The following is a 17,619-nucleotide window of genomic DNA, read 5'->3' on the forward strand; positions in this document are numbered from 1 at the left end:
CCACCTGTGTGAATTATGCGTTCGTGGCTGGCACCTGGGGACAGGTACTAACTTAGTATACTATGGTTAAGTTCGATGTTGATTACCTATATACGCGTTAATTGCTATTTTTAAGACACATCTTCAAGCACGCGGTTTTTCCACCATGAGCGAAAACATTACAACAGATCAATTCCAAGAAAGTCTGCAGGAGTTCATATCAGATTTACAATGACAATTCACCTCTCTTGTATAGTATGTACCCTGGGTACTACTGGGGATGGAAAGGTTAAACACATTGAATGCATCCTATATGTACGCACAATCGAATAGTTTGGATCGCAGTTTTCTTCAAATAGTTTTCACCTGATCTTTTGCAAGAAGGACAGACGACCACAATATTTGTGCCAACCATGTCAAAGTTTAATCTAACATGCCAGTACGGTAGCGTCCATGTCTGAAATTTCGTATTAGTGTGAGGAAACCATTCAAAGTCGGGGAACATACATGAGGCTGATTTGTATCCTAACTGCATTTATTATGTTTGGGGACCCTAAAGAGACATATTCACCAATCCATCATTACAAGACTTTTCTATAATAGTTACAAGAATTGGTAATAGCTGCGCGGAGAGGTCTGATGTATACTGTGATGGGGCATTATGGGAAAGTAAAGGGAGCATAAAGATGACAGAAAATGTAATACTAAGTTGAAATATAAGCACTTACGTGTTCTGTAAGTTAAATTGATCTAAATAGTGGAATGATGCTAGTGGGAAGGTTCAACAAAACTCGCGATGGCAGAAGCATGCAGCGCAGCAGAGCGTGGCTTATTAATTTTCTATGGGTGCATGGCGAGCGCCACTTGCGGCTGGACAATATTTCTGTGCGCACAAGTTTACACTGCACTCTCCAGTTATTTATTAGTAGAGATGGTACAAACCTAAAGACTTGATTTGCTATGTCTTGCGAAATAACCGCACCACGGCGAGTAATGAAATAGGGAGACGCTTGTCCTACCGTAGCGCCGAGTATATACATTGACAACCTTATAACCCTCTGAACATACAAACTAATAACACCCCTTCTGTTGATTTACTTACACTTACTAACGACAATCATTGAGAAGATGAAGGAATGACTGATGACGATTCGTGTGTATTTTGTTTAAATGGACGACATGTTTCACAACGCAACCTCTTGCAACTCTAACGAATACCGGTTTTTTTTCTGTTCTCTTATGATTTTTTCCAAACTTCACAAACAATATCATAACCTTGGAAACTTTTTTCCATCTTCGCTCTACATTTTCTTTTTGCATTAGTGCTCAGCAACATGCGGATCTTCATTCAGAAGCAGGACGGTTACTTGTATCAATGACGCTGGCTCACAAGTAGACAATGCCTTTTGCCAGAACGCTGGCCTGACCACACCCATTGGTGTGGAAGCATGCACGGTGCCAAGTTGTGTCAACTATTTTTTTGTTACTGGCAGTTGGGGACAGGTACTAAATTTGGTTTTTAAAAACTTATTGAAAATATATTTCCAATATATCAATTGCGATGAAACACCGTGAAGAAAATACAGTATCACTTATAAGTAAATACATATGCGAAATCCATCGGACGTTTGCGCCCAGCTCGAGGCAAAGCTGGACAAGAGGTGTATGGAGATATGCGGACAATAATGACTTCTTTGAATGAAATGCGTTGAAATTAGTGTCATTCATTTTTCTCCTCGAGCAGTGCTTTACGCCCAATTTGCATTAAAGATGCAGGTTCTTGGCGTCGGGGTTTTGATTATGCTAACGGACGTATCTTGTGATCTTTCAGCAAGGCGATATGGAGAACAATTTCATTAACTTTATCATATTCTGTGAAGTTTGTTTTTGCGAGATCCCATGATCAGATTCTTCAATGCCATATTGACACTTCAGAACCAAAAGTTACATGATGATGTATATACACTATCTAAACAATGAATGTACGCTCTTTCATATAAGAAAAACCTACCAGAGAAGAAAGGAACATACAAAGAAAAAGTGTGTACTATCAAGAAATACTAGAAGATGAATAGATAGATCATGTATTTCTGATTCGTCTTGATGTTTTGTTATTACAGTGTTCTGCAACTTGTGGCGTTTCAATCCGTTCTCGTACAGTGACTTGTCTTGATCTGGATACTGGGAATACTTTGGACAACTCTGTGTGTATTGCCGATGGGTTAACACTTCCAACTACTCAAGAAACATGTACCGTACCTCTTTGCGTTGCTTACAGCACGGATAGCTGGGGAGAGGTAAGTTAAGTATATACATTGGTGTGAATGGTGATAATTTAGAAAAAGATTACGGTAGTGATGATGGTGCGGGTGGTGGTGGTGGTGGTGGTGGTGGGGATGATGGTGATGATGATGATGGTGATGGGGGTGGTGGTGTTGTTGGTGATGATGGTGGAGGTGATGATTTGTAGTAGCAGTGGTGGTGGTGGTGGTGGTGGTGGTGATGATGAAGATTGTGACGGTGGTGGTGATAATGGTGATGATGGTGGTGGTGATTGTGGTGGTGGTGATTGTGGTGGTGGTTGTGGTAGCGATGACGATGATGACAGAGTGATGGTGATTATTTACATCAGATTTGTACATTTTAGACAAATAATCCAACTATAATATAACCCATCGCGATAATGTTGTCTTATTTCAGTGTTCAGCAACATGTGGAACTGCTTTCAGACAAAGGAATGTGTTCTGTGTCAACGTGGGTACAACAACCCAAGTGGACAGTGACCTCTGCGTAAATAGTGGATTGACCGCCCCCGTTAGCATCGAAATCTGTACCGTCCCAGCCTGTGTTACCTACAGCTACGTTGTTGGATCATATGGAACGGTAAGACACGTTTCTTTGGTAACCAATTCAGACAAGAACACCGTACATTCCAAATTATGTTTTTTCAGAATTTGACATAGATCTATCATCTGACAAAACGATACAATGATGTGAAAATCTCCATGGAAACGTAGAATACCAGGGCTTAGCTCTGCAAAATACTTATAAGCAGTTTGAGAATCATCGATGGTATAAAATGCAGATGCCTTAAGCTGACAACTAATTCATACGATACTGTGGTGTGGTGTGGTGTGGTGTGGTGGATATCGAAAATTGTAATATTCACCAGTGAACTTTGCCCGGATCTACAGTAACGTATGGTTTCGTATTATAAAATATATAATTGTATGACTTGCAACTGATTCAATGTATCTGGTGTCCTTTCCGTAGTGCTCTGCTACCTGTGGCGTTTCTATTAGATCCCGTACCGTGAACTGTGTAGAAACATCAAGTGGTGACGTAGTGAATGACGCCTTCTGTACTTCGTTGACAAAACCCGCTGAGCAAGAAACTTGCACCGTTCCTGCTTGTACATCATACACTTTCACCACTGGTGAATGGGGCGCGGTATGAACATATATTCATTGTATTTCTTTGTGTAGTTAACATGCACAACTAATGTACTGTGTATTGAATATGATAGTTACACGTGATATTTGTGAAGACAATTCTGATATCTTGTTCTCTCAATATCTCCAAGTCATCTGCTAGTATTCCTCGTTACAACGCTACACAACTTCATGCCTCATATCCGTATTTTACTGCATGGTCTAAGGAATTACTTTCTTCACTTTTTTTCACCTTAAATGGGAAGTCCACTCAAGGAAATAAAGATAGTTTCATGAACTTTGGGTCTTGGAAAGTGGCTTTATATTACGCGCGATTTCAGAGAAGCATCAAGGTGAAGTTATCACTCACTTTTAGATCCTTGCAGTGGGCACAATGCTTTATGGGAGTCAACAGAAATATTTGTAAATTGGGTGAACAATGAATATTCATGACGTTTCCATTGAATGTACTAGCCACTTAAGAGTCATGAATATTCATTGTTCAACCATTGCATAGTCATGAATATTCATTGTTCAACCACTGCATAAACATTTCTGCTGACTCCCATGAGGCAATGTGGCCCACAATAAAGATCCCCGAATGAGGGACAACTTTAACTTGACGGTTCTCTGAAATCGCTTATAGTAGAAGTGCCAGTGATATTAAACCATGAAATGGCTATCTGGAACCCAAATATAATGAGAAATTTATTTCTTTGAGCAGCAATCCCTTTCTAACTAATGGTTTTTAGATGATTTTGCAATGATGGCTTTCTATATGTAATGTGTTTTGCAATTTGTTCTAAAGTATAACAAGAAATCACTTGCTATGTAATCTTATGCATCTGTTTTCACCTGTTGGCCTAACTATCTGTACACTTTGTCATGAACTTGGCATCTCTTCTCCAACAGCAACAAGCAATCAAGCATATATGTATGTATGCATGCAGTAAGCAAAAACAGCACTTATAGGTTTCACACGGTGAACGCATATGATAGGATTGCAGACAGTGTCTTATCCGTTATAACAAACTAATGCCCGTTTTCTAAACATTCCAGTGTGTTGCTACCTGTGGTGTGTCCACACGTTCTCGCTCTGTCACTTGTTTTGAGCTTAACAGTGGCAATGTTGTCAGCGATGATCTTTGTTTGGCAGCAGGTTTAACAGAACCTGCTGCGGTAGAGACTTGCGATGTACCGTCGTGTACCTTATACACGTACGTGTCTGAGGATTGGGGACAGGTTAGTGTACGCATCACGTATTTTACAATTTTCGTAGGTGCAGTAGAAGAGACCAAGACTAGTTTAGTTTTCACGATTCTACCACGATGTGCAGAGGTACCATAATGTACCAAGTAGTAAAGTCATGATTACCAAAGTCACATGATGTATATATGCAACTATATCTTACGACAATGTTTTTCTTTTTAAATTCCCATAGTGCACAGCGACATGTGGTGTTGCTTACCGAGTCCGTACAGTGAATTGCGTTGATCAAGTTAGTGGTAATATCGTTCTTGAAAGCAACTGTGTAGCAAATGGTCTTACAAAACCAGATCTTTTTGAGATCTGTTCTGTACCATCGTGTATCACATACGGTTTCTCAGTCGGAGAATGGGGACAGGTAAGACTTTTTCTGTACATTATCTGAACAATTTCTGCGTTTCAATCAAAATTACCTCAACTGCATACTATTCAGGAGATAGTTAGTTTGTTTTTACTTATTTGTGTGTGTGTGTGTGTGTGTGTGTGTGTGTGTCTGTCTGTCTGTCTGTCTGCCTGTCTGCCTGTCTGTCTGTCTGTCTGTCTGTCTCTGTCTGTCTGCCTGCCTGCCTGCCTGTCTGTCTGTCTGTCTGTCTGTCTGTCTGTCTGTCTGTCTGTCTGTCTGTCTGTCTGTCTGTCTGTCTGTTTTAACACGGTTCCTGGGCTCCATGTGCCCTAGTGTAAAACACATTCTACAAGCAAAATAACAACATTTAAAATGTTAGATTTGAAGTGTGACTGTGACTGTTTACCGGAGATTGATGTCTGGTTCCTGTTTTTTCTTGACAGTGTTCTGCTACCTGTGGTACATCTTTCCGCTCACGTACAGTGGAGTGCTTTGACCAGACAAATGGAGTGGCAGTAGAAACTAGTGTCTGTGTGGGTGCTGGCCTAACAGTACCAACAAGTCAAGAATCCTGCACTGTGCCATCATGTACAGATTATGCCTTTATAGTTGGAGAATGGAATGAGGCAAGTCATTAAAAAATAGTTTGTAAAGTTAGAGAGGGCGCTGTTTATACAATTAAAGCTCAAACGGTCGGTCATCTGACCTGACAAAAATATTGATAGCGGTAATTTATATCGTTCTTTCCACAACAATGTTATTAATATTGTTACATTTCCGTCGCTTGGGTTAAATTTATCATAGCTGGTTGTGACTAAGTAATAAAATGCAACTTGACTGCGTATTTTTAAATAAATATTTCAACATGACTAGCAACAGTAGCCAAAACAGAAGAAGCTATTAACAAAGTAAAGATTAACTACGACAGTGGTTTCATACGTTAGCAAAATGTAACAATGTTTCTAAGAATCTACAACCTGTTTCAAGTTATTATTCACCAGCATTGTTTGGTATAACCTTGCATTTATAAACCAATAAGAAAACTGCACATGTTATACTTGAAGATACTAAAATATTGAATGAATACAGTTTCTTGCAACATTGTTTCTAAATGAAATGAACTGACGCCGTGCCACCATGCAGACATCTAATGCAGACGTCAAAACATTGGCGCCTGCGTTTCTGCGGCTACATGCAGTAGACAATTAGTTAACAATGGCAAAGAATGTAACAAATCATTGTTTTTCCCCCAAATATATATGTAATAAGCAATGCCACAGAAGAATCAAAATAACTAGCAATTATCTAACATGTAATTCTCCGTACCATTTTCCCATTTCACAGTGCACAGCAACCTGTGGCGTAGCTTACAGAATACGTAGTGTATCATGTGTAGACCAAATCAGTGGAGCTACCCTTGATGAAACAGTATGTATTGGCAGCGGACTCACCAGACCTGTTCCCATCGAAATCTGCGAGGTTCCTTCCTGTGTCTCATACTCTTTCACTGTTGGCGAATGGGGATCGGTAAGAATATTCAGAAGTATTCATTGCTTACATAAATGTGTTCCGTGTGATTAAAATACTAGCGAATAGAATGTCGTTCATAGCCTTTTACACATATATATTAATCATTCGCAATTTATTTAGTTACAAACAAGGACTTCGTATATGTTGTTTCACATTGATTTTTTCAAGTAGGACGCCATGATAGAATTGTTTTATCAATTAAAAAGCCAAGGTCACTTTAAAAGCCAAGGGGAAGCTTTAATAGAGTAGAACATTTCCGACTCTTTGAGTCTTGGCATTTGCAAGATGTGACCCTTGTCATTTTATTTTGTATTTGATACTGTTCCCCTACATGTGATACTTCCACACGGTCTCGATCTGTGACCTGTAGACTTTTTAACTTGAAACACCGTGAATGATCCTTTGTGCATTATTGCTGAGGGTTTGACAAAGCTAACCTCTATAGAAAATTCTTCTGGTCCTACGTGTACCAATTATGGATTCGTTCGTGGAAATTGGTGAGAGATTTGTATGAAGGTTCATGCAACTTTAACTAATCTTACATTTTTTATTCCAGTGTTCTACCACATGTGGAAGTTCATTCCGTGCTCGATCTGTACAGTGCATCGAGGTGAACAGTGGTTCCGTAGTGGCCGACAGCGTATGTGTTGCAAATGGCCTTTCTTTACCAGCTGAAACAGAATTGTGCACAGTTCCAGCTTGCCCTGTCTATTCATTTTCAGTAGGGGAATGGAGTGACGTAAGTGTTTTTTTGAATAATTGTAGTTATATCTGTTCAGTCCAAGCGTGACATACAAACTCCTGTCTCGGTAGTTCTGCTAGCATACCGAGTTAGTCGTTCCTTTCCTTTTCCACCTGCGAAGAGCCAGTCGTGACACACGGGCTTACCAGAAATGCTGGCAATAGACAATTAATGCATTCTGTGGTCAAATATTAGCAAGAAATCGTTTATTTAGTAATTTTACCCCGCCGTGGCTACAAAAGTCCTAGTTCGGAGGACCACAAATTCACAAGTTCAGCTATAATTTCAGGGCTTTCGCCTTACGTACGGTGACGTAGTGGACATTCCGATCACGCAACTAAGGTGGGAGGGATGGAGGTTTGGTTGAGGTTTGGATAGTGATTCCATCAGTATCGTGTGCAAATTATTGGTATACATTTTTATACATTTAAAATAAGATGGATATCAGCGATGATTATTTATAGGACTCTACTCATTTTAAACCATTTCAAAACCATTTTGCTTGGACCAGAATGAGTATGTGTTTTACCAACTAATTGATTTTCTTGTGAATTAGTATAATGTGAAAATGCATGTAACATCCAAACTTTATATCTCTTTGGTTTTAGTGCTCTGCTACATGTGGTACTTCTCTCCGTGTACGAAGTGTAACCTGTGTGGAACAAACCTCTGGCAATACAGTTAATGCTCAATTCTGTACCGACAATGGACTCACTGAACCCATATCACAGGAAGTCTGTGTCGTCCCTGACTGTGTAGCATTCAGCGTAGGACCCTATGGAGAGGTATTTATTTTTACCACATTCAAATAGGCAACAACTTAAAGTCTGTAGACGTCTAGGGTATGATCAGCTGTCTGAATGTACTAATTTAGTAATGACTTGAACAAAAATAATGAATACATATGTAAAAACGGGCGTCGTCCACAATTCCATGGCAAGTTCCCAAAGAGTAACAATCGAGAATAATTACTATAATATGTTTTTGACTTAAGTGAACATACATTTATGCGAAAAGCAAAGTACATTCTAACACACTTCGTCTGTCTTAACAAACCTCAATGTATTAAAGTTAAGATGCAATTTGTTCTCATGTTGCAATTCAATGTAAAAAATTACAATGTTTGTAATTTCTTTTACACCCCAGTGTTCAGCTACCTGTGGCACATCCATCAGATCTAGGACAGTGACTTGCGTCCTCCTTGGTACAAATACTAACGTAGCTGAATCTCAGTGTACTGATGCTGGACTTACAGTACCCTCAGCCGTGGAAACATGTGTTGTCCCGGCATGTTACGCATACTCTGTTGGACCCTGGGGTGAAGTGAGTCGGACTGATTTTTTGCACCATTCTCATCTTTCCTAAGAAATGAAAATAAACTGAGGTTTCTAAGAATTGAATCACTGTCAACCAAGCAAAAGAGTTTTTCCTTACAAAAAGTCATTGTAAATATAAACCCAAACACCAAATCGTTAACAATACGTGTCTGTGAAGCTGTGTGGAGTTTGTTCGAAAGTTCAATCTTTCTTGAAATGCATATTTGCCTATTTCTTATAGTGGGCTAGGTACTCCCCTGTAACCATAGAGATAGATGAAGAGGGAGGTTTGGACATATGATATAAAGATGATATTTAAACGCCCAATGTGCATACAAATAGGAGTCGCTTTAAGATGGCACTCATAATACTAGATGACTTTGACCGTGTAAAATGCTTACAGAGCTCTCAGAGCACCTATGAAAATGCCATTTTAGAGAGTATTGAAGTTTTGTCAAAGCTTTACATTTGACTATGGTATTATTAATATACAGAAATCTGTCACTGTAGTCTGAAAATAGTCGCATCTTGAGAACTGAAAATATTGGCTTAATACACATTGGGAAGTGTCGAGATACTGACTCAGGATTGAAAATTAATCCTCTAAGGGTTTTGCTTCTCGTAATATCTCACCACGTAATCCAGGCGTGTCGCATTAGTTGTATTAGTTTTTGAGACTAATTCTTATTAAACTGTGTCATCAAAAACAACACTGGGGTGTACTGATAGCTGTATACATTTACTGTTATTTTCAGTGTTCTGCAACCTGTGGAACAGCAGTCAGAACACGATCTGTTACGTGTACAGATTTGGAAACAAACGCTGTTGTAGCCATCAGTAATTGTGGAGACCAAGGACTACAAACACCAGTAGGTGCTGAATTGTGTACATTAGAAAGCTGTCCAAGCTTCAACTTTAACGTCGGTGAATGGAGTGAGGTGAGTTAAAAGTAGTTCCATAAATAGATTTATATTCATTGTTGAACTGATTTTAATCACATTTAAAATGATATTCATTTATAAAACAATTGGCTAGTAAGATGATGGGTTATTCTGATTTCCCTTCATTTCCATAAAGAAATACATATTTATACATATAGATAATACATTCAAGGGGAGAAAAATAGAAGAATTAATACAATTAGATAGGTGAATTGACAGACAGACAGCCAGACAGACAGACAGATATATATATATATATATATATATATATATATATATATATATATATATATATATATATATATATATAGATAGATAGATAGATAGATAGATAGATAGATAGATAGATAGATAGATAGATATATAGACAGGTTAATCCATCTATGTATCCTAATTCTTACTTATGATCTCATTTTTACTAACAAAAGCCTTTAAGTAGCATTTCTGTCACTTCATTTCCAGTGTTCTGCAACCTGTGGAACGTCCATCCGAGTAAGAAGTGTTCAATGTGTTGAACAACCAAGTGGTGCTACAGTTGTTGACTCTGAATGTACTAATCGTGGACTTGCCTTACCATCATCTCAAGAGAATTGTATTGTTCCTCAATGCGTCGAAGTCAGAGTTGGTGCTTGGGGAGAGGTAAGCAATCAAAAAATGTCATTCATTTTTATTTATATTTACATTTGTATTTATATTTTTATCAAATTTTGTAGGTTTGTTGAATAAATCTGATGAAGTATTTCTTTTTTCTGAATTATCATCTGTTTAGTGCTCAGCCACTTGTGGTACATCCTTCAGAGTCCGAACAGTTACATGTAATCTGTTAGGAGAAGATACTCAGGTAGATTCCACCCTTTGCACAAACGCTGGACTAGTTTTACCAACAACAGTTGAAACATGCGCAGTGCCATCATGCAATTCTTACTCTGTTGGAGCATGGGGAGAGGTAAGTAATTAAGTGATTGTTTTTTTTTGTACAACTAAACAAAATCTCACTTTGTTTTGAAACTGTTATTAATTATCTTACATCTTCGTGCTTCAGTAATTTCGTCATACATTACACCTACCATTTCCTCCCTATACAACTTGGGACCAGCATTCCTTTTTTATAGACATGGTGTACTCCAAAACCAGAGTGAGTATAGCGTTTCAATTGGATGGCACGATCTGTTTTACATTTCACACCAACGCGTTTCTTTACAAATTATATAAAGCGAAATACAGGTACCCATAGCATATAAATGCTACATTTTATCTCACTGTTAACACAGATCAACATCACTGTCGGATGAAACAAAAAAAACAATTTAAACACAAAACTGTTTATTTGTGTTCACAGTGAGATAAAATGTAACATTTCGTGTGCTTGCATGATAAAAAAATGTCTGTTTTTATAAGTATTTGGTTTCCTCGTATTTTTGCAGTGTTCAGCAACCTGTGGAACAGCATTCAGAACAAGGACTGTCAACTGCGTCACAATTGGTACATCAGAAGTGGTGGATTCCAGCAACTGTGCAGCACAAGGGTTAGAGCAACCAAGCAGCACCGAATTGTGTACAGTACCACTTTGTCCTAGCTATACCTTTATCGTTGGTGAATGGAGCTCTGTAAGTACCTATGCTGTTCAAAATCATTATTTCGTTGAGTTTTGGCACATTTTCATGACATTGGTCTCCCTTTTCTGAAGAGATAAGATTGAGGCTTTTTAATATTATATGAAACTTCAAAAAGGGTATGACGGCAATCGATCGAGATTTAAAAAAAATATAAATAAGGAACATACCACTCATAGGTAACCAAACCAATACGATGTCTAATGCGTGTTATATTTCCATTTTTCAAAAGTGCTCTGCTACTTGCGGAATCTCTTTCCGAGCACGAAGTGTTGAATGTAAGGAACAGACCACTGATGTTACTGTTGAAGACGCATTGTGCCTTGGCGTTAACCTCGTCAAACCAGATACACAGGAAGCATGTGTTGTCCCATCATGTGTCGAAGTCAGAGTTGGTGCATGGGGAGAGGTAAGTAGAGTATAATAAAAAAAATATAACAGTCTTTCTTCCTTCCTTTTATACGTGTGAACATGAGAAGCATGCATTCTACTCTTCTATATAGTGTTCCTTTATCCAATTCTAGTAATCTGTCATCTTAGTATTAGTCTAGTTCCAATACGATTTAGACTACATTTATCTGTCACACATCACATCCAGTCAATGTCGTTACCCTATCTAGCCGTTAAATGTGGTTAAATCCCATCCTGGGCGAAGTGTAAACAGCGCATGTCAAAAGCTACCCATTATAAATTGACAAGAATAACTCATTAATATCCAATCGGTACAGCTGTTGATCTTTCTCGGACTGATATGCAAATATCCGACCGAACTCGAACTCCAGTCTGCTGAAACTAAAATCTGGGATGCGATAACGCCATCTTATTAGCATGAATGTTGTCAGGAGTAGCACAGATTTCTGTGCTAGAGTAACAATATTGATGACATGATGTGTGAAAGATAAACGTAGTGTAACTTGTAACATGGATCTTTTTTGAACTAGACTGTGTTACTGTAGTCATGACTGTATTTTTACAATGTATTACATTGGTATGTGTTGGCAGAAGCTGTATGTACCTGATATATTTCATATTCATTTGTAACAGTGCTCAGCCACCTGTGGTACATCCTTCAGAGTAAGAACAGTTACATGTAATCTGTTAGGAGAAGATACCCAGGTAGATGCCACCCTTTGCACAAATGCTGGACTAGTTTTACCAACAACAGTAGAAACTTGTGCTGTACCATCATGTTACACCTATTCCGTTGGTGGATGGGGTGAGGTAAGCAAAAGTCAAATATACTACATCCCATTTCACTGAACATAAGGAAAAATGTGAATGAGAAGATTTCGTTCCTTGTAAGAATTGGTAGTCGCAATCTCAGGTCTTACTTTGGGCAAGAAGTCGCCATCTACATTTGTAATAAGACCGTGATCACGATCATTATTTATGTATAGTTTTGTACAGGAAAATTAACGAATAGTTTTAAACCCCGTTTCCCAATTCCTAACAGCTTTTAACTGAAAATTCTTGGATGTCATTATATAAAGGTCAATTTGAGTGTTTGAAGTAATACATAACTATTAATCTATATGTTTACAGTGCTCAGCAACTTGCGGAACAGCATTCAGAACTAGATCTGTCAACTGTGTTGTGCTTGGTACAACAGACGTAGTCGATATCGGCAACTGTGCTGCACAAGGATTGCAGTTACCGGAAAGCACTGAATTATGTGCAGTACCAGCTTGTCCAGTTTATGCTTTTGAAGTTGGAGAATGGAGTTCTGTAAGTATCCTAATATCTGAGAATATTAACGTATATAAATATAGCACTATGGTAATTTGTTCTATTTTCAATATACTTGAATATGTCAACGCACAAGAAATCTGCGTCCGTAGAGACTCAGCTATCAGATGTAAGGATTCTAAAAGGAGTCCCTGAATGTATTGTTAAATCATACAATATTCTTTTTGTAAATATTTGTAGGACTGTATCAGCATTTGAATTTGATTTTTGTTCTAATTCGAAGATCATTTAGCATATTTGAATCTTTTCCAAAGTGACACTCGTGACAAACTGTTCACACTAATAGGATTTCACCATACGTAACTCTTGGAACAATGTTCCTGTGAAAAATAACACTGGTAAATCTGAAGTACTCACCACTGTATACAAGTTCATTCAGTAAATTCCTGCAATGTGATTCTTGTAAACAAGAATATATAATTGAGTTATCTCTTTACTGTGCAAGATACATACTTTTTTGTACCATAATCATACATATAAGACGAACCACGGTAACCCTAAACGTTTGACAATATTTGATTGAGAAGTGTTAATGGACAAACCATGGTTAGTTGTAGTAAATGACAATGAAAAGCCGACACATCATAATATAATGACACGTCCTTATTGTGTTTTATTTTTGTGAAGTGCTCTGCTACTTGTGGAACATCTATCCGTGTACGAAGTGTTACCTGTGTGGAACAAAACAGTGGAACTCCAGTTGAGGATGTAGTGTGTACCAATCTTGGCCTTCTTACACCAGCAGCACAGGAGGATTGTGTAGTCCCATCATGTGTCGAAGTCAGAGTTGGTGCATGGGGAGAGGTAGGTTGTGTCTTAGCATCAAATAAGAATCACATTTTCCTTCCTTCTTACATCCATCATGGAGTATGCTATTATGAAATGCATAATGGTACACTCTTTTTATTGTGTTTTCATTTACAATATACAGCTCAGTATTACTGCACATACGGCTTTGCCCCTTGCTTATCATGAACATGGATGCATGTAGTAAGCTAATGTGTTGTGCTTTTCTATTTTGTGTGATAGTGCTCAGCCACCTGTGGTACATCCTTCAGAGTAAGAACAGTTACATGTAATCTGTTAGGAGAAGATACTCAGGTAGATGCCACCCTTTGCACAAACGCTGGACTAGTTTTACCAACAACAGTTGAAACTTGTGCTGTACCATCATGTTACACCTATTCCGTTGGTGGATGGGGTGAGGTAAGCAAAATTAAAATATACTACATCCCATTTCACTGAACATAAGGAAAATGTAAATGAGAAGATTTCGTTCCTTATAAGATTTGGTAGTCGCAATCTCAGGTCTTACTTTGGGCAAGAAGTCGCCATCTACATTTGTGATAAGACTGTGATCAAGATCGTATTTATGTATAGTTTTGTACAGGAAAATTAACGAATAGTTTTAAACCCCGTTTCCCAATTCCTAATGGCTTTTAACTGAATATTCTTGGATGTCATTATATAAAGGTCAATTTGAGTGTTTGAAGTAATACATAATTATTAATCTATATGTTTACAGTGCTCAGCAACTTGCGGAACAGCATTCAGAACTAGATCTGTCAACTGTGTTGTAATTGGTACAACAGACGTAGTCGATATCGGCAACTGTGCTGCACAAGGATTGCAGTTACCGGAAAGCACTGAATTATGTACAGTACCAGCTTGTCCAGTTTATGCTTTTGAAGTTGGAGAATGGAGCTCTGTAAGTATTCTAATATCTGAGAATATTAACGTATATAAGCATAGCACTATGGTAATTTGTTCTATTTTCAATATACTTGAATATGTCAACGCACAAGAACTCTGCATCCATAGAGACTCAGCTATCAGATGTAAGGATTCTAAAAGGAGTCCCTGAATGTATTGTTAAATCATACAATATTTGTAGGACTGTATCAGCATTTGAATTTGATTTTTGTTCTAATTCGAAGATCATTTAGCATATTTGACTCTTTTCCAAAATGACACTCGTGACAAACTGTTTACATAATAGGATTTCATCATACGTAACTCTCGGAACAATGTTCCTGTGAAAAATAACACTAGGAAATCTGAAGTACTCACCACTGTATACAAGTTCATTAAGTAAATTCCTGCAATGTGATTCTTGTAAACAAGAATATATAATTAAGTTATCTCTTTACTGTGCAAGATACATACTTCTTTGTACCATAATCATACATATAAGACGAACCACGGTAACCCTAAACGTTTGACAATATTTGATTGAGAAGTGTTAATGGACAAACCATGGTTAGTTGTAGTAAATGACAATGAAAAGCCGACACATCATAATATAATGACACGTCCTTATTGTGTTTTATTTTTGTGAAGTGCTCTGCTACTTGTGGAACATCTATCCGCGTACGAAGTGTTACGTGTGTGGAACAAAACAGTGGAACTCCAGTTGAGGATGTAGTGTGTACCAATCTTGGCCTTCTTGCACCAGCAGCACAGGAGGATTGTGCTGTCCCATCATGTGTCGAAGTCAGAGTTGGTGCATGGGGAGAGGTAGGTTGTTTCTTAGCATCAAATAAGAATCACATTTTCCTTCCTTCTTACATCCATCATGGAGTATGCTATTATGAAATGCATAATGGTACACTCTTTTTATTGTGTTTTCATTTACAATATACAGCTCAGTATTACTGCACATACAGCTTTGCCCTTTGCTTACATTCTATCTTGAACATGAATGCATATAGTAAGCTAATGTGTTGTGTTTTTCTATTTTGTGTGATAGTGCTCAGCCACCTGTGGTACATCCTTCAGAGTAAGAACAGTTACATGTAATCTGTTAGGAGAAGATACTCAGGTAGATGCCATCCTTTGCACAAACGCTGGACTAGTGTTACCAACAACAGTAGAAACTTGTGCTGTACCATCATGTTACAGCTATTCCGTTGGTGGATGGGGTGAGGTAAGCAAAAGTCAACTATACTACATCCCATTTCACTGAACATAAGGAAATGCGAATGAGAAGATTTCGTTCCTTATAAAAATTGGTAGTCCCAACCTCAGGTCTTACTTTGGGCAAGAAGTCGCCATCTACATTTGTGATAAGACCGTGATCACGATCATTATTTATGTATAGTTTTGTACAGGAAAATTAACGATATAGTTTTAAACCCCGTTTCCCAATTCCTAATAGCTTTTAACTGAAAATTCTTGGATGTCATTATATAAAGGTCAATTTGAGTGTTTGAAGTAATACATAATTATTAATCTATATGTTTACAGTGCTCAGTAACTTGTGGAACAGCATTCAGAACTAGATCTGTCAACTGTATTATACTTGGTACAACAGAAGTAGTTGATAACAGCAACTGTGCAGCACTAGGATTGCAGTTACCGGCTAGCACTGAATTATGTACAGTACCAGCTTGTCCAGTTTATGCTTTTGAAGTTGGAGAATGGAGCTCTGTAAGTATTCTAATATTTGAGAATATTAACGTATATAAATATAGCACTATGGTAATTTGTTCTCTTTCTCATTACTTGAAAATGTCAATGCTCAAGAAAGACTGCGGCCATAGAGACTCAACTGTCAGACGTAAAGATTCTAAAAATAGTCCCTGAAAGTATTCTTAAATCGTATGATATTTTTAAATAATATTTATAGGACTGTATCAGCATTTGAATTTTTGTTTCAAAATCCAAGATCATTTAGCATATGTTGAGGCTTTTCCAAAATGACACTCGTGACTAAGTGCTTGCATATAGAATTTCAGCTGAAGTAACTCTCTGAACAATATTCCCGTGAAAAGTAACACTGTGAAATCTGAAGTACTCACCACTGTATACAAATTCATTTAGTAAGTTCCTAAGCAAGTTAATTTTTATATAGTAAATAAAAATATTTTATTGATGAGTTGTCTTTTTTACTGTTCAAGATACATACTTCTTTGTACCATAACCATATATCTAAAAAGAACCATGGTAACCATAAACGTTTTACTATATTTGTTAAAACCATGGTTACCTTTTAATAAATGACAACGAAAAGCCGACATATCATAATGACACGTTTTTATTCTGTGTCATGATTATATAGTGCTCTGCTACTTGTGGAACATCTATCCGTGTACGAAGTGTTACCTGTGTGGAACAAAACAGTGTAACCCCAGTTGAGGATGTAGTGTGTACTGACCTTGGCCTTGCTAGACCATCATCACAGGAAGATTGTGTTGTCCCACTATGTGTCGAAGTCAGAGTTGGTGCATGGGGAGAGGTAGGTTGTTTCCTAGCATCAAATAAGAATCACATTTTCTTTCCTTCTTACATCCATCATGAAGTGTGGTATTATGAAATGTGTATGGTACACTCTATTTGTTGTGTTTTCATGTATAATATAAGCTCAGAATTACTGCACATACAGCTTTGCCCTTTGCTTACATACTATCTTGAACATGAATGCATAGAGTAAGCTAACGTGTTGTATTTTTCTATTTTGTGTGTGACAGTGTTCAGCCACTTGTGGTACATCCTTCAGAGTCCGAACAGTTACATGTAATGTTATAGGAGAAGATACTCAGGTAGATTCAACCCTTTGCACAAATGCTGGACTAGTTTTACCAACAACAGTAGAAACTTGTGCTGTACAATCATGTTACACCTACACTGTCGGTGAATGGGGAGAGGTAAGGATAATTTTAAAATCTTAAAAAAGGAGAATCCGTATATAAGTTATTATGTAGATAATTAGA

General features: G+C 37.7%; 1 protein-coding gene across 1 annotated transcript in view; it reads left to right on the plus strand.

Annotated features, from left to right (window-relative positions):
• The window catches only part of LOC144451758 (uncharacterized), a 39,025-nt gene that overhangs the window by 14,170 nt on the left and 7,236 nt on the right, over positions 1–17,619 (plus strand). Inside the window, exons 9-33 of the mRNA XM_078142662.1 lie at positions 2,100–2,276; positions 2,680–2,862; positions 3,253–3,429; positions 4,470–4,652; positions 4,852–5,034; positions 5,463–5,645; positions 6,364–6,546; positions 7,106–7,288; positions 7,900–8,076; positions 8,438–8,614; positions 9,363–9,545; positions 10,011–10,187; positions 10,318–10,494; positions 10,973–11,155; positions 11,394–11,570; positions 12,206–12,382; positions 12,704–12,886; positions 13,535–13,711; positions 13,937–14,113; positions 14,433–14,615; positions 15,248–15,424; positions 15,657–15,833; positions 16,154–16,336; positions 16,968–17,144; positions 17,377–17,553. Of these exons, the coding sequence (XP_077998788.1) occupies positions 2,100–2,276; positions 2,680–2,862; positions 3,253–3,429; positions 4,470–4,652; positions 4,852–5,034; positions 5,463–5,645; positions 6,364–6,546; positions 7,106–7,288; positions 7,900–8,076; positions 8,438–8,614; positions 9,363–9,545; positions 10,011–10,187; positions 10,318–10,494; positions 10,973–11,155; positions 11,394–11,570; positions 12,206–12,382; positions 12,704–12,886; positions 13,535–13,711; positions 13,937–14,113; positions 14,433–14,615; positions 15,248–15,424; positions 15,657–15,833; positions 16,154–16,336; positions 16,968–17,144; positions 17,377–17,553 (4,491 nt within the window). The remainder of the gene's footprint in view (positions 1–2,099; positions 2,277–2,679; positions 2,863–3,252; positions 3,430–4,469; positions 4,653–4,851; positions 5,035–5,462; positions 5,646–6,363; positions 6,547–7,105; positions 7,289–7,899; positions 8,077–8,437; positions 8,615–9,362; positions 9,546–10,010; positions 10,188–10,317; positions 10,495–10,972; positions 11,156–11,393; positions 11,571–12,205; positions 12,383–12,703; positions 12,887–13,534; positions 13,712–13,936; positions 14,114–14,432; positions 14,616–15,247; positions 15,425–15,656; positions 15,834–16,153; positions 16,337–16,967; positions 17,145–17,376; positions 17,554–17,619) is intronic.

Source organism: Glandiceps talaboti, chromosome 21 (assembly GCF_964340395.1).
Source record: "Glandiceps talaboti chromosome 21, keGlaTala1.1, whole genome shotgun sequence".
Taxonomy (NCBI): Eukaryota; Metazoa; Hemichordata; class Enteropneusta; family Spengelidae; genus Glandiceps; species Glandiceps talaboti.